The sequence below is a fragment of the Schistocerca piceifrons genome, chromosome 3 (genome assembly GCF_021461385.2).
Source record: "Schistocerca piceifrons isolate TAMUIC-IGC-003096 chromosome 3, iqSchPice1.1, whole genome shotgun sequence".
NCBI classification, from domain to species: Eukaryota; Metazoa; Arthropoda; class Insecta; order Orthoptera; family Acrididae; genus Schistocerca; species Schistocerca piceifrons.
In genome coordinates this window covers 914,619,945-914,646,898 of record NC_060140.1, presented here as the reverse complement: position 1 = coordinate 914,646,898, position 26,954 = coordinate 914,619,945, and the positions used below count along the sequence as shown (strand labels likewise).

The window sequence follows — 26,954 nt, the reverse complement described above, 5'->3', positions numbered from 1 at the left end:
TAATAGAGAACAAACAATGTATTTACCTTAATAATGTTGAAAAATCATAATATACATAGCAGTTCATGACATCCAGTCTTACAAATTTCAAAACTCCACCATTTCTCTCCCCACATCCACCACCGCTGGCGGCTCACCTCCAACTGCGCAACGCTACGCGCTGTTAACATCCAGCGCCCAACACTACAATAGCAGACAACAATGCAAACTAGCCACAGACTGCACACAGCACAGCCAGTGATTTTCATATAGAGCGCTACGTGGCATTACCAATAAAAAAACCTAAACAGCCTACTTACACGATGTTAACAAATTTCTCTTCTTCAGAAACGCTTTCCTTCCCATTGCCAGTCTACATTTTATATCCTCTCTACTTCGACCATCATCAGTTGCTTTGCTCCCCAAATAGCAAAACTCCATTACTACTGTAAGTGTCACATTTCCTAATCTAATTCCCTCAGCATCACCCGACTTAATTCGACTAAATTCCATTATAGTCCTTTTGCTTTTGTTGATGTTCATCTTATACCCTCCTTTCAAGACACTGTCCATTCCGTTAAACTGCCCTTCCAAGTCCTTTGCTGTCTCTGACAGAATTACAATGTCATCGGCGAACCTCCACGTTTTTATTTCTTCTCCATGGACTTTAATACCTTCTCCGATTTTTTTTTGTTTCCTTCACTGCTTGCTTAATATACAGATTGAATAACATCAGGGACAGGCTACAACCCTGTCCCACTCCCTTCCCAACCGCTGCTTCCCTTTCATGCACCTCGACTCTTATAACTGCCCTCTGGTTTCTGTACAAATTGTAAATAGCCTTTCGCTCCCTGTATTTTACCCCTGCCGCCTTTAGAATTAGAAAGAGAGTATTCCAGTCAACATTGTCAAAAGCTTTCTCTAAGTCTACAAATGCTAGAAATGTAGGTTTGCCTTTTCTTAATCTATTTTCTAAGTCGTAGGGTCAGTATTGCCTCACGTGTTCCAACATTTCTGCGGAATCCAAACTGATCTTCGCCAAGATCGGCTTCTATCAGTTTTTCCATTCGTCTGTAACGAATTCACGTTAGTATTTTGCAGCTGCGACTTATTAAACTAATAGTTCGGTAATTTTCACATCTGTCAACACCTGCTTTCTTTGGGATTGGAATTATTATATTCTTCTTGAAGTCTGAGGCTATTTCGCCTGTCTCATACATCTTGCTCACCAGATGGTAGAGTTTTGTCAGGACTGGCTCTCCCAAGGCCGTCAGTAATTCCAATGGAATGTTGTCTACTCCCGGGCCCTTGTTTCGACTCAGGTCTTTCAGTGCTCTGTCAAACTCTTCACGCAGTATCTTATCTCTCATTTCATCTTCATCTACATGCTCTTCCATTTCCATAATATTACCCTCAAGTACATCGCCCTTGTATAGACCCTCTGTATACTCCTTCCACCTTTCTGATTTCCCTTCCTTGCTTAGAACTGGGTTTCCATCTGAGCTCTTGATATTCATACAAGTGGCTCTCTTTTCTCCAAAAGTCTCATTAATTTTCCGGTAGGCAGTATCTATCTTACCCTAGTGAGATAAGCCTCTACATCCTTACATTTGTCCTCTAGCCATCCCTGCTTAGCCAATTTGCACTTCCTGTCGATCTCATTTTTGAGACGTTTGTATTCCCTTTCGCCTGTTTCATTTACTGCGTTTTTATATTTTCTCGTTTCATCAATTAAATTCAATATTTCCTCTGTTACCCAAGGATTTCTACTAGCCCTCGTCTTTTTACCTACTTGATCCTCTGCTGCCTTCACTACTTCATCCCTCAGAGCTACCTATTCTTCTTCTACTGTATTTCTTTCCCCCATTCCTGTCAATTGTTCCCCTATGCTCTCCCTGAAACTCTGTACAACCTCTGTTTTAGTCAGTTTATCCAGGTCCCGTCTCCTTAAATTCCCACCTTTTTGCAGTTTCTTCAGTTTTAATCTACAGTTCATAACCAATAGATTGTGGTCAGGGTCCACATCTGCCCCTGGAAATGTCTTACAATTTAAAACCTGGTTCCTAAATCTCTGTCTTACCATAATATAATCTATCTGATACCTTCGAGTATCTCCAGGATTCTTCCATGTATACAACCTTCTTTTATGATTCTTGAAACAAGTGTTAGCTATGATTAAGTTATGCTCTGTGCAAAATTCTACCAGGCGGCTTCCTCTTTCATTTCTCTCCCCCAATCCATATTCACCCACTATATTTCCTTCTCTCCCTTTTCCTACTCTCGAATTCCAGTCATCCATGACTATTAAATTTTCGTCTTCCTTCACTGCCTGAATAATTTCTTTTATCTCATCATACATTTCATCAATTTCATCATCTGCAGAGCTAGTTGGCATATAATCTTTTACTACTGTGGTAGGCATCGGCGTCGTGTCTATCTTGACCACAATAATGCGTTCACTATGCTGTTGGTAGTACCTTACCCGCACTCCTATTTTTTTATTCATTATTAAACCTACTCCTGCATTACCCCTGTTTGATTTTGTATTTATAACCCTGTATTCACCTGACCAAATGTCTTGCTCCTCCTGCCACCGAACTTCACTAATTCCCACTATATCTAGCTTCAACTTATCCATTTCCCTTTTTAATTTTTCTAACCTACCTGTCCGATTAAGGGATCTGACATTCCACGCTCCGATCCGTAGAACGCCAGTTTTCTTTCCCCTGATAACGACGTCCTCTTGAGTAGTCCCCGGCTGGAGATCCAAATGGGTTAGTATTTTACCTCCGGACATACAGTAAAGCTGACATACGATATATTTATGTGAAAATGTCCGAATTTTATTGACAGTCAAAGCAAATAGACAGTGCAACATTTCGGGAATATAAACCACAAACACTCACACAAGTAATTGCACGCAAGTAATTTCCCAGACCCGAGCTACAAGACGCAGTTCTGAGGGAAGAGAATTTTATGATGGCATCCCGTGTAGGACAAAAACATTCACAGCGTGTCACCTATGGACAGAATGAGACGCCGGAGCCACTGTGTAAGCCGCCAGTAATAGCAGTCCTTGTCCATGCTTTTAACGACGACCCTTCGGAATGCCTTTCTACAGGAACATGGCGGGAGATGCCAGATAAACATCCAGCAAACCCAAACTCAAAACACTGGTGACTCACTGTAGCCACCTGTGTTAAAACTCACATGATAGAAAAAGCTATTTATCTCGGTATCCGTAACAGAAGTTAAACTGTGCCCTACGAAAGAAATAATACCTGTGATAGGCTACAAAAACTCTAGTGGGTGGAGTTATAACAAGTACAAACGCTGTGATTGGTCAGAAAGAAAATGTGTGGTCACCAGCTTTAATATACCCAAATTGCAGACAGAGTAATTCACTGCTACTCTTGCAGAAAATCATTGAGTGTTTGAGCAAGGCAACTCGCGCCGCACTGAGACAATTGCTAGAATCATTATCTGATCATCTGTTCACAGGCTCGTCTTAACTCGTAAAGAGTTAAACTGCAAAGTCACCTAGTACAGAGAATCGCACCGAGCACTGACAGCGCTTGTAAGCGATTTGAGGGCAACGACTATGCGCTATTCCAGCCAAATAGCGTGTACCACGCAAGTTAACTTAGCTATGGAGTAACAAGCAGTCTCAACTTCATCGAAGACGTAGGAAAAATATCCAACTGGTGTTCAACAGTCTAGAAAAAAAAGGAATGGATTCTCAGGTTCACATCTCGCGCCGGCAGCAGCCACTCCCGCCACCGACGGAAGGTAAACACGCGAGCTTGCACTACACCACAAAACAATACTCAATTGACACTCAGAACTGTGGTCGTCTATGTCTCTCTTTGTACTTTTGTACATTCTGCCATGACCTTTGGTTGAACATATTCACGATTGTTGGGCTTAACTGAAGCAGAAACGCGAGATATCCGATTTAACGAACAGAATTGTTCAGCCGCTGTAGAGTGCTTTATACTCTTAAGTTATGGAATTGTTTAGACTATGTACCTCTTTTTGATTGCTCTTTACCGACCCCCATTAAATTTTTGGTATTTTCATTGTGCATTTTAGCGTAACTGATATTTATATCCCAATTGTATTTTATTTGTTTGAATTTTAATCACCCCCAGACATGGTCATAAACCAAGTTACCATTAAAGAACCTTACAATAGTTTCGAATTTCGCTTCACAGTTGTGGACACCCAGTATCAATATTTTACCGCCCTGTATGTAATTTTGCTAACATTGCTTTTTCATGAAGTCATAATTTGAGTGAAGATAAACCTTAATAACGAAAATCTAAGATTTCATTTTTGCTAACGTATAGTTATGCCTGAACCCGTACACTAATTTGTGTAAGCGATAATGTTTCCTTTACATGGAATGTAGTGAAACCAGTATTGAGATCGTTGTCTGATTACATCACTGCTGCACTCTTCTGAACTCTGCATGCATGAAATGTGTCTCCCTACCTTTCAGGTCATAGGTTCAACACCAAATTCCTAAAACACTCATACAGCATCTGAGCATAACTATGTTAGGAAGATAGATGAGAACCAGTCTCACACATGTTAGAATTTTTAATCCAGTATGGGAAAGCAGCCACAATACGCGGTCTCATAAAGTGAGAACAGTGCTTGGCAATGTCCTTATTGATGAATGCAGGATGCCATTGGATACATTTAGCACCAAATACAAGCGTGAAAGGCCTACACCTATCTCTCTTGCGATTGTCTACGTACGCTCAAGAGATAATGCTTTATTATTATTACTGGAAATAACACTGTATTGTGCGAAACAACCTTACTCATTTGTTGGCTACTTCACAGCTTTTGTGCTAATATGACTGCTTATTTACTCAAGAAAGCTCTCAGTCCCTTAAACCTGAGATGAGTGGGTGGGAATTCAATCGGACACCTTGTCAGTAACCCATTCTCCACAGAACTAGTACACTGCCAGAAGAACAAAAAAATGGATATCTCGAAGGAAGATGTTGATTTTGATCTGGTGACAGAATATGCCACCTGCATGATGCTAGATGTACCGATATGGGTTTGAGCGTCATCCAGCAGCAGATGAAGTGGTGACATAGCTACCAGAGAGCCATTTGTGTCGGTGGAGGATGAAATGGAGCAACATGGTCGCCAGCAATTAAAGTTCTCTTTGCATGCAAATCACTGTCGTTCATGCATGCAATGTAAATCCGTTGAGTGCTGTCCCAGAAAATACTTTCTTCCAAGACACATTGGTCCCACCGTATGCCTTACAGACTGATGTGCAATAAGCTGCAACTCTCTTTAATCTTTGGTGTTTGCAGAGAGAACACACCACGATACAATACATGCACAATATTGTTCGACAACTTATTCTGCATTTCTTGCAACAGGAAGGTATCCTAGAACAGTATTCGTCACTTTTTCGGCCGACTTCAAGACAAAACCAGTACCTGCCACTTGTGGAGGCTATGCAGAATACTGGTATGTGTGTTTCGGCGTGGGTTCATATCTCGTACCTCGACACTGGCTGAGCTAACTGATCTGTAAATGTAATCTTTCCTTTTATTCCACAAAAAAAGGGTTCAAATGGCTCCTAGCACTATGGGACTTAACGTCTGAGGTCATCAGTCCCCTAGAACATAGAACTACTTAAACCTAACTAACCTAAGGGCATCACACACATCCATGCCCGAGGCAGGATTCGAACCTGCCACCGTAGTGGTCGCGTGGTTCCAGACTGTAGCGCCTAGAACCGCTAGGCCACACCGGCCGCCTTCATTCCACAGTCTGTCTTAACTTGAGACAACCAAATGTCTGCAAAACGACACATCATATGAAAAAGATGTTACCAGCGAAAAGTGAATATCACTAAAGGGGACATCTGTCTGTGCTACAACTGGCCACCTCCCATCCTCACATCCTGCGTAGGCGGGATCAAAGTTGCATTTTCAAATGAGAAGCGTCCAATTTTTAGTATATATTTGGATTTCACGTGAAAATACGTACGGTTTACTAAATCCAATGTTTTCCGTTAGTGGTAGATGAAGCTGTAATCGACAAATATCTGCTACGGTCGCAGGTTCGAATCCTGCCTGGGTCATGGATGTGTGTGATGTCCTTAGGTTAGTTAGGTTTCAGTTGTTCTATGTCTAGGGGACTAATGGCCTCAGATGTTAAATCCCATAGTGCTTAGAGTCATTTGCACCATTTTAGCCATTCGACAAATATCAAGAGTGTCTGTTTTCGCAATTAAGAACCGACGCATTTAATTCTATATCTCGTTTTACCTTGCGTCATTTTCGAAGTACTTAGCTGTCTCAGTTTAAAAAAAGCACCCTGTAAGCTTATTCTGCAATATTTTTGAAAAAATCTGGAAACTGCACTCGGAAGTTCTCATTTTTCCTGACAGTATAGATATTAGTTTCTTCATTAGAAGTGAGGGCTCACACTCCTAGCTTCACTGTCTATGGAACTGCTGACAGAGAACCAAGTAGGGCATTCTCCCAGTCATTAACGTCAGCTTGAAAAACAGGAACCACTACTTCAAGCACCTTCTAGACGATATGAGACTAAGGACACAAACTCTACCACGTTTACCTACGAAATACACTACTGGCCTTTAAAATTGCTACACCACGAAGATGACGTGCTACATACGGGAAATTTAACCGACAGAAAAAAGATGTTGTGATATGCAAATGATTAGCTTTTCAGAGAGGTGGAGACACCTACAACGTGCTGACATGAGGCACGTTTCCAACCGATTTCTCGTAAACAAACAGCAGTTGACCGGCGTTGGCTGGTGAAACGTTGCTGTGATGCCTCGTGTAAGGAGGAGAAATGCGCACCATCCCGTTTCCGACTTTGATAAAGGTCGGATTGTGGCCTATCGCGATTGCGGTTTATCGTATCTCGACACTGCTGCTCGCGTTGTTCGAGATCCAAAGACTGTTAGCAGAATATGGAATCGGTGGCTTCAGGATGGTAATACGGAACGCCGTGCTGGATCCCAACGGCCTCGTATCACTAACAGTCGAGATGACAGGCATCTTATCCGCATGGCTGTAACGGATCGTGCAGCCACGTCTCGATCACTGAGTCAACAGATGGGGCCGATTGCAAGACAGCAACAATCTGCACGAACAGTTCGACGACGTTTGCAGCAGCAGGGACTGTCAGCTCGGAGACCATGGCTGCGGTTACCCTTGACGCTGCAGCACAGACAGGTGCGCCTGCGATGGTGTACTCAACGACGAAACTGGGTACACGAATGGCAAAACGTAATTTTTTCGGATGAATCCAGGTTCTGTTTACAGCATCATGATGGTCGCATCCGTGTTTTGCGTCATCGCGGTGAACGCACATTTGAAGCGTGTATTCGTCGTCGCCATACTGGTGTATCACCCGGCGTGATGGTATGGGATACCATTGGTTACACGTCTCGGTCACCTCTTGTTCGCACTGACGGCACTTTGATCAGTGGACGTTACATTTCAGATGTGCTACGACCTGTGGCTCTACCCTTCATTCGATCCCTGCGAAACCCTACATTTCAGCAGGATAATGCACGACCGCATGTTGCAGGTCCTGTACGGGCCTTTCTGGATACAGTAAATGTTCGACTGCTACCCTGGCCAGCACATTCTCCAGTTCTCTCACCAATTGAAAACGTCTGGTCAATGGTGGCCGACCAACTGGCTCGTCACAATACATCAGTCACTACTCTTGATGAACTATGGTATCGTATTGAAGCTGCATGGACAGCTGTACCTCTACACGCCATCCAAGATCTGTTTGACTCAATGCCCAGGCGTATCAAGACCGTTATTACGGGCAGATATGGTTGTTCTGGGTACTGATTTCTCAGGATCTATGCCCCCAAACTGCGTGAAAATGTCATCACATGTCAGTTTTAGTATAATATATTAGTCCTATGAGTACCCGTTTGTCATTTGTATTTCTTCGTGGTGTAGCAATTTTAATGGCCAGTAGCGTAAGTCTAGCACTGCCAACGAAGGTTTGGTGTCATCTGGTTAGCAGTCACAACTACAAGTGAGCTGGCATATCTAGATCAGGTACACTTAAAAAAGAACGCACAATACTGTTAGTTTGCAAGACTACATTTATTTATAAATAACTTTGTACAAATACGTAAGAGGTGTGTTTCACACATAGATATACGCGTCCGTCGGTCAGTCTCGGAGGGTGATCAGTGCTCGGGGTCATCCCAAGTGGTGTCCGGCCTTGAGCGCCAGGATGCTGGGGGCGGCCAGACCGGCTCCTGCGTAGCCCAGGCCGGCGGGACCGTAGGCGCCAGCTCCGGCGTAGCCAGCAGAAGCAGCAGCAGCGGCTGCGGCGGCGGCGGCCGCGGCACCGGCGCCCGCGTAGCCGGCGTAGGCGGGGGCGGCGCCGGCGTAGCCCGCGTAGGCGGGGGCGGCGCCGTTGATGGCAGCATCGCGGGCGCGCGTCGCGGCGACGGCTGCCAGGTGCGCCTTGCGAGCGGTGGCCACCTCCGGCGTGTCGAGGGGCACGCCTCCCGGACCGATGACGATGTTGGCGGGCGCGAAGTGTCCAGGGCCAGCGTAGCCCGCGTAGCCGGTGTAGGCGGCGGGTCCCGCGTAGCCCACGCCCAGCAGGCCGGGGGCGGCGCCGCCCAGGAAGCCCGGCTTAGCCGCGGCGGCGGCCAGCAGGCAGCTCAGCACCGTCTGGAAGGAAAAGTTCCGCAGTGTGAGCCATGTCGCTGCAGTCTCAGCTTGAAAAGTTTAGCCACTGTTGAAGTAAAATCTTCACGACGCTAACAAATACAGTGAGTTGTGAAGGAAGTGTCTGGTCAGCAGCACAAGGTCGACGATATAAAGCTAGTTTGCATTAAAATACATCTGTTTCTGATAAATCAGATATATGTACAGTATGTACAATCATTTTCTGATCACTGCCGGTGAATTAAACAAAAATATAGTTTCTACAGAAAATCTTATAACTCTCTTGGCAAATGCCTTTCCAAGATTGATGTCTGAAATACTACTCTGTGATACAGACAACAGGGAGATTGAATCAGTAATTAAATCACTGAAAACTAAGGACTCTCATGAATGTGATGGAGTGCCTAGCAGAATACTTAAGTACTGTGCTGCACATTTTAGCCCTGTATTTAGCCATATTTGTGATTTTTCTTTTAGGAATGGTCAGTTTCCTGAACGACTGAAGTATCAGTAGTAAAGCCGCTGTATAGAAAGGAAGAAAGGGATCATGTAGACAATTTTAGACCTGTTTCTATGCCATCAGTTTTCGCAAAAGTTACTGAAAAGGCTATATATGTAAGGGTAATTGATCATTTTACATTAGACGATTTGCTATCAAATGTACAGTTCGGCTTTAGAAGTCGTTTAACAACTGAAAATGCTATATTCTGTTTTCTCTGTGATGTACTGGATGTGTTAAACAAAAGGTTTCGAACTCCTGGCATATTTTTTTATTTAACTAAGGTATTTGATTGTGTTGTACACAAAATATTGCTCTAGAAGTTGGACCATTACAGAATACGGCGAGTAGCTCACAATTGGTTCACCTCTTACTTTAGCAACAGGCAGCAAAAGGTCATTGTCCACAATGTGGATAACGGCTATAACGTGGCTGAGTGGGGTACTGTCAAGTGGGGGGTGCCCCAGGGATCAGTGTTGGGGCCATTCCTGTTCCTTATTTATATAAATGATATGCCCTCTAGTATTATGGGTAACTCCAAAATGTTTTTGTTTGCTGATGACACAAGCTTGGTAGTAAAGGATGTTGTGTGCAACATTGGCTCGGTTTCAAATAGTGCAGTTCATGACCTAAGTTCGTGGCTTGTAGAAAATAAACTAACGCAAAATCCCAGCAAGAGTCAGTCTTTACAGTTTCTAACACACAATTCAACAAAACGTGAGGTTTTAATTTCACAGAATGGGCATATGATTAGCGAAACTGAACAGTTCAAATTTCTAGGTGTTCAGATAGATAGTAAGCTGTTGTGGAAAGCCCACGTTCAGGATCTTGTTGAAAGACTTAATACTGCCATTTTTACTATTCGAACGGTATCAGAAGTGAGTGATCGTTCAACACGAAAATTAGTCTACTTTGTTTATTTTCATTCGCTATTGTTATATAGTATTATATTTTTGGGGTAACTCTTCTCATTCTAAAAGGATATTTTTGGCTCAGAAACGGGCGGTTCGGGCAGTAAGTGATGTTAGTTCACGAACCTCTTGTCGACCTCTGTTCACGAGTCTGGATATTTGGACATGGCCTCTCAATACGTATATTCCTTATTGTCGTTTCTTGTTAGTTTATTCCCAGGAATAGCAGCTTTCACTCGTTTAATACTCGCCAGAAATCAAACCATTCAGGGATTTGAAATTAGGATTTTGGCCACATAACCTTGGTGTATGTTTGATGCCCCTAACTCTAGCAGCAAGCAACATGTTGAAGTATGTGTAGATTCTTAGGTGGCCATGGTGGACTAGAGGTTACAGTGCTAGACTACGGGCATGGAGGTCCCTGATTCAATCCTGTGTAAGAGTGGGGCACTTTCCTCGTTCAAGTTCCCCCATGGCGGCCCCAGTTCCTCTCATCCTGCTATCAAGTTGAGAACTGGGGATCATTCCCAGACATAAAAGGCACCCAGTGTGATGGCCTACCCACCCTGTCCCTACTAGCGCCGCGCAAGTGAAAGGCTGCACTCTTAGCTCCACTCAGGCCGGAAGCACGTTAATGGGTTCAACACCAGAGCCTTCACCTTTACTTTAATAGTTCCTTAGATGGAATCATTGTTTTTTCTGAGGTTGAAACTTCTGACAAAGGTATCTGGGAAAGGAGCTATAATCACAAAACAAGGTGGTTGGAATCAGCTATTATGGTGTAAATGCTGCCACGGTCTGTTGTTTTATCAAACCTTCTGCTAGTTACAAGATTCAACAAAATCGTTTTGCTTCAATATGTGGACATATATTAAAAATACTTTTCCTAATCACTTCTGAAATCTGCTAGAAATTAGCATACAGTTCATTTACAAAAGGCGTAGTGCGTCCTGTGTAAAAGAAAAAAATGTGTTACGTCTTATGCGACTCGCCCTGTGCGTACTGGGAGGGAGTAGAGTCTGATTTGGCAAGTGTATAAGTCAGATTGTGCTTCAATGCGCTTAATCAATGTGACGAAGATCCGGAAAGGAGATGAAAGTGTAGCAATCGCTCATTTTAGAGGAAGAAAAGTTAGGGTTTGAAGTTACGTCGATGACGTTTCCATTGCAGTCGTAAATTCGACTCGGAATTGCCACAAATTCCATCGTTTCACAACAGTTATTCAGTCTTCGCCTTCATGTGCTTAGGGAAACGATGGAAAACCTTAATCTAGATGGCTGCAATGGGACATGAAACCCACTTCTCTAGAACTGGGGTCTTACTGGAGGAATCACCACTCAGCAACACAACAACTCCTCAGTGCAGTTGATCATATAACACACGGCAACAACATGAACAAAGCCACAGGGGCCGTGCTCCTTAACATCGAAAAAGATTTCGACCATCTTTGGCACAACGGCCTTATACGCAAACTAAGCGAAGCTGGTTTCCCGGACGGACTCGTACGTCTCATACACTCATATCTCACGAACAGATCTTTTCGGTACTGACGTGCAGGGCAAACAATCGACACAGCACGGTATCCAAGCTGGAGCACCCCCTGGAAGCATCCTAGGGCCCATCTTGTTCAACTTGTACAGTAACGACTCCCCAGTAACACAAAACACGACGTTAGCCATCTACGCGGATCACACAGCCATGCTTGCCCAAGATTGTAAACCATCGAACATTAATTCACGATACAGACGGCACTCAGAACTGCCGAGCCTTGGTTGGAACGGTGGCGTATTAAAGTAAACGTCGACAAGTGCGAAGCATTTCCGTTCACACGCAGACATCAACACTGTAGACGGATAACACTACACACTCACCAAATACGTTTTCGAGAGAGAGTCATATCTCGGTGTTTGGCTGGACCTTAGCCGGCCGCGGTGGTCTAGCGGTTCTAGGCGCTCAGTCCGGAACCGCGGGACTGCTACGGTCGCAGGTTCGAATCCTGCCTCGGGCATGGATGTTTGTGATGTCCTTAGGTTAGTTAGGTTTAAGTAGTTCTAAGTTCTAGGGGACTGATGACCACAGATGTTAAGTCCCATAGTGCTCAGAGCCATTTGAACCATTTTTTTATGGCTGGACCGGAAAATTACATGGGGGAACCACATCGAATACGTTGACAACAGAGTGCACGCGAGGCTCAGACAACTCTACCCAATGCCAAACAGCGAAAGTACAGTGAACAGGAGGGTGTCGAGGTCCATATACATGATACTGATTAGGCCTCTGATGACGTACGCAGCTCCAATCTGGGGATATACAGCTCCTACACGCCTGCGCCACGTGCATATCATGCAGAACAAAGTGCTACGCATCATTATCAAAGCTCCACGCTACACACGCTCCGTGTACCTTCACGATGAATACCGCCTTGGAACCCTCAAGGAAGTATTCAAAAAACACGCCACATGACTATACAGGAACTCGAGACACTCGAACAATCCTTTCATCCTTACTCTGGGAAGCTATGATCACAATCATAGGTGGAAGCATAACCGACCGAAGACATTACTAGCTAGCGCATAACCACCTATGGCAAACTAAAATACATCAACATGCGACAAACGTCGGTAAGCCTCCGCGTATCAGCAACGTTGACTGGATATGCCAGCTGCTATTAAAGCCGAGCAACCGGCTACAGCAGGGAAACCGACGAGCTCGCCCACTTACGAACAAATCGCCAACTTCACCCTACACTGTGCTTCTGATATATGATCTATTGGAGACAAAACAATGATGAACCTATAATGGTAAGACAGAGATTTAGGAACCAGGTTTTAAATTGTAAGACATTTCCAGGGGCAGATGTGGACTCTGACCACAATCTATTGGTTATGACCTGTAGATTAAAACTGAAGAAACTGCAAAAAGGTGGGAATTTAAGGAGATGGGACCTGGATAAACTAAAAGAACCAGAGGTTGTACAGAGATTCAGGGAGAGCATAAGGGAGCAATTGACAGGAATGGGGGAAATAAATACAGTAGAAGAAGAATGGGTAGCTTTGAGGGATGAAGTAGTGAAGGCAGCAGAGGATCAAGTAGGTAAAAAGACGAGGGCTAGTAGAAATCCTTGGGTAACAGAAGAAATATTGAATTTAATTGATGAAAGGAGAAAATATAAAAATGCAGTAAGTGAAACAGGCAAAAAGGAATACAAACGTCTCAAAAATGAGATCGACAGGAAGTGCAAAATGGCTAAGCAGGGATGGCTAGAGGACAAATGTAAGGATGTAGAGGCCTATCTCACTAGGGGTAAGATAGATACCGCCTACAGGAAAATTAAAGAGACCTTTGGAGATAAGAGAACGACTTGTATGAATATCAAGAGCTCAGATGGAAACCCAGTTCTAAGCAAAGAAGGGAAAGCAGAAAGGTGGAAGGAGTATATAGAGGGTCTATACAAGGGCGATGTACTTGAGGACAATATTATGGAAATGGAAGAGGATGTAGATGAAGATGAAATGGGAGATATGATACTGCGTGAAGAGTTTGACAGAGCACTGAAAGACCTGAGTCGAAACAAGGCCCCCGGAGTAGACAACATTCCATTGGAACTACTGACGGCCGTGGGAGAGCCAGTCCTGACAAAACTCTACCATCTGGTGAGCAAGATGTATGAAACAGGCGAAATACCCTCAGACTTCAAGAAGAATATAATAATTCCAATCCCAAAGAAAGCAGGAGTTGACAGATGTGAAAATTACCGAACTATCAGCTTAATAAGTCACAGCTGCAAAATACTAACACGAATTCTTTACAGACGAATGGAAAAACTAGTAGAAGCCAACCTCGGGGAAGATCAGTTTGGATTCCGTAGAAACACTGGAACACGTGAGGCAATACTGACCTTACGACTTATCTTAGAAGAAAGATTAAGGAAAGGAAAACCTACGTTTCTAGCATTTGTAGATTTAGAGAAAGCTTTTGACAATGTTGACTGGAATACTCTCTTTCAAATTCTAAAGGTGGCAGGGGTAAAATACAGGGAGCGAAAGGCTATTTACAATTTGTACAGAAACCAGATGGCAGTTATAAGAGTCGAGGGACATGAAAGGGAAGCAGTGGTTGGGAAGGGAGTAAGACAGGGTTGTAGCCTCTCCCCGATGTTGTTCAATCTGTATATTGAGCAAGCAGTAAAGGAAACAAAAGAAAAATTCGGAGTAGGTATTAAAATTCATGGAGACGAAATAAAAACTTTGAGGTTCGCCGATGACTTTGTAATTCTGTCAGAGACAACAAAGGACTTGGAAGAGCAGTTGAATGGAATGGACAGTGTCTTGAAAGGAGGATATAAGATGAACATCAACAAAAGCAAAACAAGGATAATGGAATGTAGTCTAATTAAGTCGGGTGATGCTGAGGGAATTAGATTAGGAAATGAGGCACTTAAAGTAGTAAAGGAGTTTTGCTATTTGGGGAGCAAAATAACTGATGATGGTCGAAGTAGAGAGGATATAAAATGTAGGCTGGCAATGGCAAGGAAAGCGTTTCTGAAGAAGAGAAATTTGTTAACATCCAGTATTGATTTAAGTGTCAGGAAGTCATTTCTGAAAGTATTCGTATGGAGTGTAGCCATGTATGGAAGTGAAACATGGACGATAAATAGTTTGGACAAGAAGAGAATAGAAGCTTTCGAAATGTGGTGCTACAGAAGAATGCTGAAGATTAGATGGGTAGATCACATAACTAATGAGGAAGTATTGAATAGGATTGGGGAGAAGAGAAGTTTGTGGCACAACTTGACCAGAAGAAGGGATCGGTTGGTAGGACATGTTCTGAGGCATCAAGGGATCACCAATTTAGTATTGGAGGGCAGCGTGGAGGGTAAAAATCGTAGAGGGAGACCAAGAGATGAATACACTAAGCAGATTCAGAAGGATGTAGGTTGCAGTAGGTACTGGGAGATGAAAAAGCTTGCACAGGATAGAGTAGCATGGAGAGCTGCATCAAACCAGTCTCAGGACTGAAGACCACAACAACAACAACAACTGCTACAGGTATGCTGACACTGACAGAGAGATCAACACCGGCAGTCAGCGGCAGCCGCCGAGTAACAACACCGCACTACGTCAAAGGTATCGAAATGCTACCATTGCCTGATCTTTCCCTGGCAGCAAGACATCCGCTACTGTTCCTACTACCCGACCAAACATTCGCAGAACTTATTTTCCTTTGCCTCTTACCTTGGAACTTTTTTTCCTCTGCCCTCCAAACCTCTACTCCTCGTTCGACTTTCGACTCAGTCTATCTTCAGATGAGCGCTTATTAATGGTTAACCTTAACCAGACGTACGCAAACATCGCAGTACCCACATCCTGCGACCCCTCACATTAGTGAAAACTGAACCCTATGCAGACATGGCAGTAGACCTTCTGAGTTGGCCATCATGTCTGTGTGGGCGTGAAGGGGTTACACTTCTTAATAAAAAAATACTGGAGCCTGAGAGACCAGCTGGCCACTTGTTCCAGCACTGATTTTGAGCTCAGCAGAGAATGAGTCAGAGTTAAATGGGAACAGGAATCTGACTGCATCTTATACAGGAAATTTGAATGAGGATGTCTTGAATACAATGGCTGAATTTGGCGTACAGTTTCATACCGTCAGATAATCAATCTTAGAACTATATTGCACAGGTGAACAACCATAGGCCGGCTGACCGCATGCGGCCCGCAGTTGGTTTCAATCTGGCTCTCGGGAGAAATTCCGAGTGAGTTTAAAATGAAAGTTTTCTCACAAACACGAGCTTTGAAGCTTAATTTGTTCTCATGACGTATCGGGAAAGGGATACCATTCGTATCAGTTCGTTATCCAACAAACATTACTCACCGACGCTATAGTTTAGATTTTTTGTGCCAGGAAGATTGTTCTCAAGGTTATATAAATATGTAAATCAGGCCCGCAGGTCACGAAACGTTGTCCGTGCTTGTTGTAGTGTGTCGCACTTATGTACTGCTGCACTGTCGTCGTTATAATAAACGTGATGGACAGCAATAGCAGCTCACAGTATACTACAAGTACTTGAGTTACCAAGGTTCCGTAGCAAACAATAATTTTGTTAATCTTTTACCACCTCAGAAATACGAAAGAAACAATACACTCTTAGTGTACGAGTAATCAGTGGGAAGGAGCAACAATTACAGAGTATCAGAATCAATATCTTTGAATATTCTTGAAGGTTGTTGCTGCCGTAAAGGGAAAAGCAAAATGAAACAGGTAAAAAGACCCAGAATAAGACAGAAGAAAGCTTTTGCGGAAATATTTTGACGCTAGTTTGCATATACACTCCTGGAAATTGAAATAAGAACACCGTGAAATCATTGTCCCAGGAAGGGGAAACTTTATTGACACATTCCTGGGGTCAGATACATCACATGATCACACTGACAGAACCACAGGCACATAGACACAGGCAACAGAGCATGCACAATGTCGGCACTAGTACAGTGTATATCCACCTTTCGCAGCAATGCAGGCTGCTATTCTCCCATGGAGACGATCGTAGAGATGCTGGATGTAGTCCTGTGGAACGGCTTGCCATGCCATTTCCACCTGGCGCCTCAGTTGGACCAGCGTTCGTGCTGGACGTGCAGACCGCGTGAGACGACGCTTCATCCAGTCCCAGTCATGCTCAATGGGGGACAGATCCGGAGATCTTGCTGGCCAGGGTAGTTGACTTACACCTTCTAGAGCACGTTGGGTGGCACGGGATACATGCGGACGTGCATTGTCCTGTTGGAACAGCAAGTTCCCTTGCCGGTCTAGGAATGGTAGAACGATGAGTTCGATGACGGTTTGGATGTACCGTGCACTATTCAGTGTCCCCTCGACGATCACCAGTGGTGTACGGCCAGTGTAGGAGATCGCTCCCCACACCATGATGCCGGGTGTTGGCCCTGTGTGCCTCGGTCGTATGCAGTCCTGATTGTGGCGCTCACCTGCACGGCGCCAAACACGCATACGACCATCATTGGCACCAAGGCAGAGGCGACTCTCATCGCTGAAGACGACACGTCTCCATTCGTCCCTCCATTCACGCCTGTCGCGACACCACTGGAGGCGGGCTGCACGATGTTGGGGCGTGAGCGGAAGACGGCCTAACGGTGTGCGGGACCGTAGCCCAGTTTCATGGAGACGGTTGCGAATGGTCCTCGCCGATACCCCAGGAGCAACAGTGTCCCTAATTTGCTGGGAAGTGGCGGTGCGGTCCCCTACGGCACTGCGTAGGATCCTACGGTCTTGGCGTGCATCCATGCGTCGCTGCGGTCCGGTCCCAGGTCGACGGGCACGTGCACCTTCCGCCGACCACTGGCGACAACATCGATGTACTGTGGAGACCTCACGCCCCACGTGTTGAGCAATTCGGCGGTACGTCCACCCGGCCTCCCGCATGCCCACTATACGCCCTCGCTCAAAGTCCGTCAACTGCACATACGGTTCACGTCCACGCTGTCGCGGCATGCTACCAGTGTTAAAGACTGCGATGGAGCTCCGTATGCCACGGCAAACTGGCTGACACTGACGGCGGCGGTGCACAAATGCTGCACAGCTAGCGCCATTCGACGGCCAACACCGCGGTTCCTGGTGTGTCCGCTGTGCCGTGCGTGTGATCATTGCTTGTACAGCCCTCTCGCAGTGTCCGGAGCAAGTATGGTGGGTCTGACACACCGGTGTCAATGTGTTCTTTTTTCCATTTCCAGGAGTGTAACTATGAGAGAATTCTGAAGAAGGTAGCTTAGTGCATAAAGTTAACAATGACGCTGCGATTATATCAAATGGTAAAATAGTAAACTTGTATGTCACGTACACCTTTGGTACGTCATATTTTACTGTGATTGTGATAACTGGGTTGGTTAAAGTATGCATAGAGATATTTTTCTTCGTGCTAAGTGTCAGCGGATGTACAGTCTCGGTATGTGGCACCTTTTTAAATAATTTTGTTTCGTGGAGAAAGTAATTAGGAGCAATTGTTGAATCATATAAACAGAAGGATAAGAGTTTGGAAAAACGATTATATTATAGGGGATAAGGGATAATACTTTCTACCTGCCTGTCATATTCAGTCAGATAAATAGCAGTGATAAGGACCTCAAGTTATGATTTTGAATACTACAAAAATAACTTTACTATGGTCCGTGGATGACATTACAAAACAGACCTCTCAGGAAAGTCACGATAAATATTTGGAAGAGGGTGTAGAGCATATTAGACCGCATGGTACAATGTACCTCCCTGTCTAAAAAAGCACACGAACTATCTACCTTACCACAAAAACATAAGGCAACGCACGAGGAACGCCTATACGAATGACAAGTGCAAATAATAGCACCAGGTAGTACAGAAGACGTCCAGACAACTGTTCTAGTTTTACGACTTGGACATGAATGGAGAAGAAATCGAACAATGTAACTACTAGGCTTTTACGCATACAATTATGCAACTATACAACAGTTTAAGATGTTAAAATGTAGGTGCGGGAACCGGTTGCATTGTCTGTTATACTTTGACAAAACCCTCGAAGTCACGATTTTAAAAGCGCAAAAACAGCATTATCAGATTTTAGTAGAGGAAGGAGCTATAACGTGTGTTTCGTCCACGAGAATTAAATTTCATTTATCGAGTTACTTTTTTACATAATGGCTAGAGCGTGACTGGTTCACAAGGTAATGAAAGATAGATATAACGCTGTAGTAAAAAGAATGGAACTATAATTTACGGCTGTTTTGCTTCTCTTTCAGCTATGAAACAAGGTTACCAAAGCCTTGATTGTTTTTGTAAATAAACTGACAAAATTACTTAAATTGAAAGGGAAAATCTGTTAACTTACTATCAATGTTTAGAACAGAGTAAGATTACGTGAAAAAGACCTCCGTATGTATTCAGATACGATATTTATCTCGGCCGCTTATGATAAGCAGGGAATTCGTTTTCGAATAAATTAGTATTAAAAGAGGAACCTAGTCCGCTGTCCCCAACATATCACTCGCATAGGGGCCACGAAGACACATTTAGGATAAATACGGCACACATTTTAGCACATTCTTTCCTTGCTCGATACGCGAATGGAGCGGAGAGAAACCTCGATACTTATCACAGTGGGAAGAAACGTTTGCCGTTCACTTCATAGTGGTCTGTGTGTGTGCATATAGGCGCATAAATGCTGCTTGAAGCGAGTGCCATTATGAGTGGCGAAAGGAAAGCGAGAAAGTTCAAATACAATGAACATTCGATACTTTAAATCGTATAGACGAACAGCATTCTTTACAAAAAGTACTTGAATAACAACAGTTTAAAATAAAAAATGCTTAGGTGTTGTTAGCGCCGCTTACAGTCTGGCTACAACATTTCTCCACTGAGCCTTGTCGGCTGCCTTTCCTTTCACAAAAGAAAGGAAAAAGTAGTTCAGTATGAAGGAACTCTACCCCTAACAACGCGGTACCAGAATGTTCGACAGAGATAAATCGCTTAAGTACGAGGTTCAGGCCACCAAATTCAGATTATATGCTTTGGCTCTTACTAGATTTCGCTAAATCAAAAGAAAAAGTTACAGCACCAGATACTGGTTTTTCCATTCATTGAATTCTAAGGTTAGATACAGCGCCGGAGTTTGTTTCTCGGTGGAGATACAGAGGCAGCGCCTACTCATGAACTTTCGTATTTCCTTTTTTTTTTTTTTAATTCTAAAATCAGTAGTTTCTTGTTTGATTTATTGTTGAGTCAGCCTACTGCGGCAAGTTTGCAACATTCTTGTCAAAAGTTATGGAAAATTGTATTTGACTTATTTGCGCCCGTTACTGTTCTCCCAAGCTAAGCTCTGTGTGGAAATAGATACAGCCTGTGGTTTAAATCATAGTAGCATTTGACCCTAATTTGGCATTAGTGGTTTCAAGTTTCTTGGGCTTGTCTATAGAGAGTTGTGATTTGATAAACGACCCTATTTCATTTATAGCTGTTGCTCCTATCAAGACTGTTGTTCCCTTTTTTTCCCATTGCTGTTAAATATATTTGTTGCTGATCATACAAATTTTCGTTTAGGATACACTAGCTTTTTTTAAAAAAAAGTGATCATAAAGTTTGGCAGATAGTTAATGATGTGTACTTAAAACCATGGGCCAGTCCTTTAACGTGTTTGATATTGGTTAAGCCGCACTATGGAAAGTCAGATTTCAATGGTCATTCAGAGCGTAGTTTTCTTGGTTAAGATAGAGAATTTTCCCTACTGCATCACTCACCATTTCCTGCGTCAGTACTTTTAGTCACTGGTGTTTTTTGTTGTATTTGCTTATTGCAATTCTTTGTTGTAATTAACTCTGTCCTATTTGCAGGATTATTGCCAAGCATGGCGTGGCGCCGTTGTCCTGGCGTTTTCCTTCTTAAGAGAGATAGTTTAACCTATGAGGCAAGGATACGACAAATCCCTTCCGATGGAAGTGTTGCTGAGTTAGTGGCTCGTTTGCGTACAGCCTAGTGAAGCCGTTTTGGAACACTATTTTATCCAGAATATTGGGTTAATTTCGACTATCGGGTTAGAACTTTTTACCTCAAGTTTCGTCCTGTTGAGAGGCTTGCCTTGTGTTCCAGTCATAGTTCTCCGGAAGTCTGTGCCCCTCCAGAAAATTTGAGGCCAATCACTTAGTCGTTTCCCACTGTTTTTATACGGCAAGCTGAGGATAATGAATAAGATTTAGTATTGTACAAGATCATCCTTACTGATGAGGTGCCAGTTCGGCAAGCTCCATACAACTATTCCCTCCGAAAATGAAGAACTTAACTTTCTTTGATTCGTGGCATGTTACGTGATGGAGTTATCAGACCCTCTATATAGCCGTATGTATCGCCCATATTTCTAGTAAGTGAAGCCAAGAGTGGGGAGTTCACTGACTATAGATTAGTTAGGCAAAATGTCGTTTTTGAATCAGTATCTTTGCCTAGTTTACAAAATTGTTTCATGTGATTCATGGGGCCTAGTTCCCTGCCTTTCTTGAGCTTAATCAGACTTACTATTAGAGTCCTTTATCTGCGGATTCTAAACATATTACCGTCTTCTGTACGGACTGGAACTTATGAATTCAACAGTGTTCTTTTTGGCTTGTCCACTGGTGCATCTGTTTTATCCCGCCTTTCAGATAGTGTCTCGGGTGGTCTGAAGTTTAAATGTGTATATAACTATCTCGATCATTAGAAACACCTTTAGGCGGTTCTGGAGCGTCCTGGGGAGGGGGGTGAAGGGGGATGGGGGGGGGGGGGGGTGTAGGATTGGACGTCAAACCACCAAAAATCACGTTGGCGAGTCAGCGGATACCATTTTTGGGGCATTTAGTTTCTGCTGACGGTATCAGGATCATTCAAGATCGCACTAGGGATTTTGGCAGACTCCTTGTGCCCGGGAATAAGGAGGCTGTGCCGGCCGGAGTGGCCGAGCGGTTCTAGGCACTAAAGTCCTTAGGTTAGTTAGATTTAAGTAGTTCTAAGTTCTAGGGGACTGATGACCTCTGAAGTTAAGTCCCATAGTACTCAGAGCCATTTGAACCATTTTTATTTAAGGAGGCTGTAACTATGTTTCTTGGCAAGGCAAATTTTTTTTGTAAGTTCTTTCCAAAGTTTACTTAGTTAGCTGGGCCCAAATGACGATCCTAGGACAGGGGTTGTTTCCCACTGGGACGAGTGGCATCAGGCATCCAAACGGATACTTCTACTTGTGGAATAGCGGCGGTTCTCCTGCAACAACTAACCGGGGAACAGCATCCCACCCCTTACGCTTATAGAAAGTTGCTACCCTCTGAAACTAAATATTCCGTTATGAATGGTTAACATTGGCAGTCCTCTTTGCCCTCGATAAATTTAAGTTTCATCTTGATCACAGGAAGTTTCTTCCATAAACGGCTAACCACGCCCTGAATACGGTTCTACCTCATCCCCTTAAGACTGGGTGAATAACACTTCAGGCGATCCGGATTTCCGCTGTTTGTTTTAAGGTCAGGCATATTAGGGGCCTGACAGTCTGGTGGCGGTTGCCTTAAGCCGCGTGTTGGAATACGAGGTGCATGATCACCAGGAGCAAGGAGGGGTGGGGGGGGGGGGCAGATCTTCCGAAGATTGGGCAAGAGGGGATTTTACGGAGGTCTCTCAACTCTTTACTGACTTGAAGGGAAAGCAAGGTCTTGGCCCTAGAATTGCTGGGATTAAACGGAGGTTATTACAGAGGGAACAGTTCCTTGGGTATAGCGTGCACAAAGGAATACTGTGTTATATTCGCTGTGGAGAGCGTGAACCTAAGATTTGTTTGCTCATGGGACTTTCAGCGTTTCAATACTTTCACGATACCGTGGTGGGTGGCCACTTGGGTATTCATAAAACATTTGTTAACGTTAAGGAACAAGTTGCTTGGCCTACCCTTAATAAGGACATTCGGATATTGGTGGGAGAGTGTGCAAGCTAAGCTCAATTGTAACTCGCATAAGGTGTTTTTGCAGTCGAATATGGAGGATTGTCTTACGGAAAAATTTTTTATCGACTACGTAGTGCTCTTCCTTTGTCCTAGTGCTGGTAATTGGTACGTCCTGGTGGTTGTTGATGCCTTCTCCGTTTCTGCTCGTAGATTCTGAGTAGTAATGTTACTGTTGCTTTGTTTTTTTCCTACTTTGAACCACCTATGTCTCTTTTGAGCTATAATGCTTCAGCTTTAGCTTCTAAAGCGTTTAAAAGGTTTTGTTTTGAGAATACTGGTAAACGTATCACCACCCCTCCATAAAATTCGCAACCCTTCTTTGCGGAACAAGTAAGTCGTAATTTGAAGGCATCACTGATCTCGTTTTTCTTGGGAGTTGTCAAAGGAAGTGGGATCTTTCGATATCATGTCTCAATTTCGCGTTCAATACGCCACAGCATGAGTCTTTTAAGGCCTCCCCAGTCTCATATATATTTGCTTGTCAGGTGAATCCCCCTTCAGCTAACTTTAGGTCTATTAATGACATTTTCCCAGAGCAGATTAAGCCGGAAATCATTCCGCGAAATTGGAAGAAGGCGACGCGCCACATCCAGCACGCCCAACAGAAGTTAGCGAGGCATTACAATCGTGGTCATAAGGAGTTTACAGGAGAAGTGAGGGAACGTGATTTTGTGTGGAACCCCAACATCGCCTTAAAAGGAGAGGTCGGTTATCCTAGTAAACTGGCTCTGCAGCTCCTCGGTCTCTGTGAGGTCGTGTGGAAATTAAGTCCTGTTAATCTTTCTTTGAGGAATCTCCACACAGGTAGAGCCTAGTCAAGGAGAATTAGTTAAGTCTATAAAAAAGGGGCATGCCTCCCCTCCCCCACATTTTTTTTTAGTTTGATGAGATAAGTTGGCTGTGTTGGCTCCCATTCCTTTTACAAATTGCAAGTCTCGTCCGCATGACTTCGTGACCACGGTATGGAGTGCGCTGTTTATCTAGGGGCCGTGGTGGTGGTGTCAAGACAGGGGAAGTGACGCATTGCCATGTGAAGTATGAGCTGAGACCAGTGGTGCATGGACAACGACGTCCTCCTCTGTCAAGGGGGTAACGTGCCTGGGAATTATGTTGTGGCATACTGAATTTGGTCTTTGGGAAGCTTATCTGTGTACAACGACTTTCTGGGGTCAGGCCCTTTCTTACTGTAGAAGTCGTTCACGTATTACTGAAATGATTAATTTACCTTGTGGTAATCTAGTTGCGCATGATGGCTGATTCGTGGCCGTGGAAGTAAGCGCCCTTCTTACTTGTTCTCCTAGTGTGAATTTTGGCTCCGAGAAGCCAACTTCTTGTCTGCTACCGTAGATCGAACTGTTACAAGTGAATATGGTTGTTCTGGCCGTATAAGATACTCACTGAAATTCTCGTCTCGTTCTCGGTATCTTCGTAGACCGGAGACGAGCCGAGTTGACTTGCGAATTACTGACAGTTTAGGTTTCTCAGTCCATGCTCGGCAGCACTTCTGGAATTATTGGTCTATTCTGACATCTTGTTTTGTGATAACCACAGCGCATGTGTACTGTAACACGTTTATTCAACTTTGGCTATCTTGCTGAAAGGTGTAACTACGGTAGTGCTGAGCTTGCGGTAGTGGTCTGGACTTCGACGCGCCTTTAGTCTGTTCCAGCGTCACGGATAGTCCGGTGTGCTGCCTTATGGGACTCCTGTATCGTAGTGCCAGTTATAAGTTATAATATTGTAATCAGTGAACTATTTCATGTAAATGCTGTTTTCCTATTCCTGAAGACCTAAGCGATCTATGGAGATCGTCGCTAGCTAACTTACGTAACTGTAAAGTAACTCTTTCATGTAACCACATTCTAAGGACCTAAGCGGCCAGTTATTCTATGCCTGTTTGGTAGCCCTCGTTTCAACTGTAATATGTTTTCGAAATTTTATTGTGCTTATTATGAGAAGCTATTCCCTTTGCAAACAGCTCTTCCTTTTGGCTTAGTCTAACGTGGCAACCCCACTTTCCTTCTTTTAATTATGGAAATTGTAACGGCACTGGTTTTGGGCCCCTCGCGCCTAGTTTGAAAACAGTTGACCGTATGTCAAAGGCGCGGTACCAAAATGCAACCAGATTGTTTTGAGTTCTTCCTTACTTTGTCAAGTCATCACCCTGTTCTGTTCTATTTACTGTGTTTGGTGTTACCAGTGCAGTCTTGTAAGAGGAAAAGCATATACTCTGCATCGCATGGCTTACACCTTGTGCTTAAGTGATTTATCCCTGCCGAACATTTTGGCCGTGCGATGTTAACTGTGACCAATCTTACCCGGGGTACATCTCCTACACAGTGAGCGTGTTTTTATTTATTTTTTAATTTAATTTTCTTTAAGGAAGGAGGGGAATAAAAGGCTTCAGCACCAAATATTAAGTTTGTTTTTCCACTCATTGAATTCTAAGGTCAGCCACACGCCGGAATTTGTTTCTAGCTGGAGATACAGAGGGAGCCGTTGCTCCTTAGTCTCATATTCGTTTAAATGTTGAGTGAGTCCAATGTGGTCGGCTTGTAACGTTCTTGTCAAAGGTTATGGAAAACTGTATTAGATTTACTTGCGCCAATTACTGTTCTTGCAAGCTGTGTCAAAAAAATTGTTCAAATGGCTCTGAGCACTATGGGACTTACCATCTGAGGTCATCATTCCCCTAGAACTTAGAACTACTTAAACCGAATCAACCTAAGGACATCACACACATCCATGCCCGAGGCAGGGTTCGAACCTGCGACCGTAGCGGTCGCGCGGTTCCAGACTGAAACGCCTAGAACAGCTCGGCCACACCAGCCGGCCAAGCTGTGTCCTTCGTTAACACAGATACAGTCTGAGGTTGAAATGCTAATAACGTTTGTCCCTACTTTGACATTAGACGTTTCTTGTTTTGTGCGCTTCGCTATAAAGAGTTTTAATGCGACTGAAGGCCCCGTTTCACTTTAAAACTGTTGCTGGTGTCCATAGTTTTGTTCCCTTGGTTATTTCCATTTGCTGTTTAATGCATTTGTTAGTGATCTCAGAAATTATCGCACTTATGATATGTAGTGTCTTATGTAAATGGTAATAAACCTTGTCAAATTGTCACTGATGTGTGCTTAAAACACTGACCCAGTCCTTTAATGTGTTCGAATTTGGTTAAGCCGTACTCTGTAGGGTCATCCATGATTTCCCATTTGTAGAGTAGGGTTGATGCAATACGGAATACAAGAGGGTTTCTATGATGTTCGAGAAGTTGGAGTAAAGTACTGAAAGTGATTATTTTCTCGAGGAGAGGTAGTGCAACGTGGAATATAAGAGAGGTTCTATCCACTTCCGAAAGTTCGAGAAAGGAAACAGTTGAGGTGGTGAGGTATTTTTGGGATGCATTCGTGGTTGGTTTAAACACTAAGAGAATTTGCGCCAGTGGGAAGTGACTTGATCGTGTCCTTGGCAAGGTCACAGTTTGAATCGTTCAGGAACTTTCATGACAAAATTAGGTTGTTTAAGTTCCGTTCAACCTTTGGCGGAGACGATTTATAGCAAAGCTTATGGAAACTGTAACAACAAACAAAAAAGGAAAACGACCCTTAATAGGAAGTCAAGAGTGAAATAGTAGGAGGGGCAGTCCTAAGCTAGATAACTTAATAAATATTGCAGTTTATCGTTAAAAGAGGTGTAAAAATATTTGAAACTATTGGATAGAAAAGCAATAAGGGTTTATAATTTTTTTCTGGGGATCAAGAGCAAAAAATATTTCAGGATGATCAAATCATAACGAGTGTAACGTGCACAAGCTGTACCTCACGGTAGCTACTCAAACTTGAAAAAATAAATTCACTAAGAATTACGGGTATGGAAAAGAAGAGCGTGTCATTAGAATCTCCTGAGAAATTAACACTTAGCGAGGAGCGGGGGAGGATTTGGGTGAGGGATGGGGATGGGGGCCTGAGAATCTCACAGTAACAACTTTTCTTCTTCTAGAGTGTACCTAGACCGCATTTCTTAAACACATTATATGGACTAATGTTGAAATAATAAATACCCATTATTTAATTTTTGAATTTTAAATTCTATGGTTTATAAAGTTCAATAAAATTAAAATCCAATCTCAGTTTAAGTGCAAAAAATTCCTCAAGATCTAACAAAATTCTCATATTTTCTGCGATTTCCCTTATTTTTCTTGGTAATTTGCAATTCACTGAGAATTTTAGGTTTTTCAAAGGAATCGCCACACTGCAGACGGTCCGCTATCAAAGCGTTTGAATTTGTGTTCTGATAACTCAGGGTGGCGTTTCTGATACCGTACACCTTAAATGCAGGGCTGCATGAGCGTA

General features: G+C 43.6%; 1 protein-coding gene across 1 annotated transcript in view; it reads right to left on the bottom strand.

Moving 5' to 3' along the window:
- Nucleotides 1-26,954, bottom strand: part of LOC124789204 (cuticle protein 2-like) — a 35,941-nt gene that overhangs the window by 8,733 nt on the left and 254 nt on the right. The window contains exon 2 of the mRNA XM_047256498.1: nucleotides 8,451-8,702. Coding sequence (XP_047112454.1) covers nucleotides 8,451-8,702 — 252 coding nt within the window. The remainder of the gene's footprint in view (nucleotides 1-8,450; nucleotides 8,703-26,954) is intronic.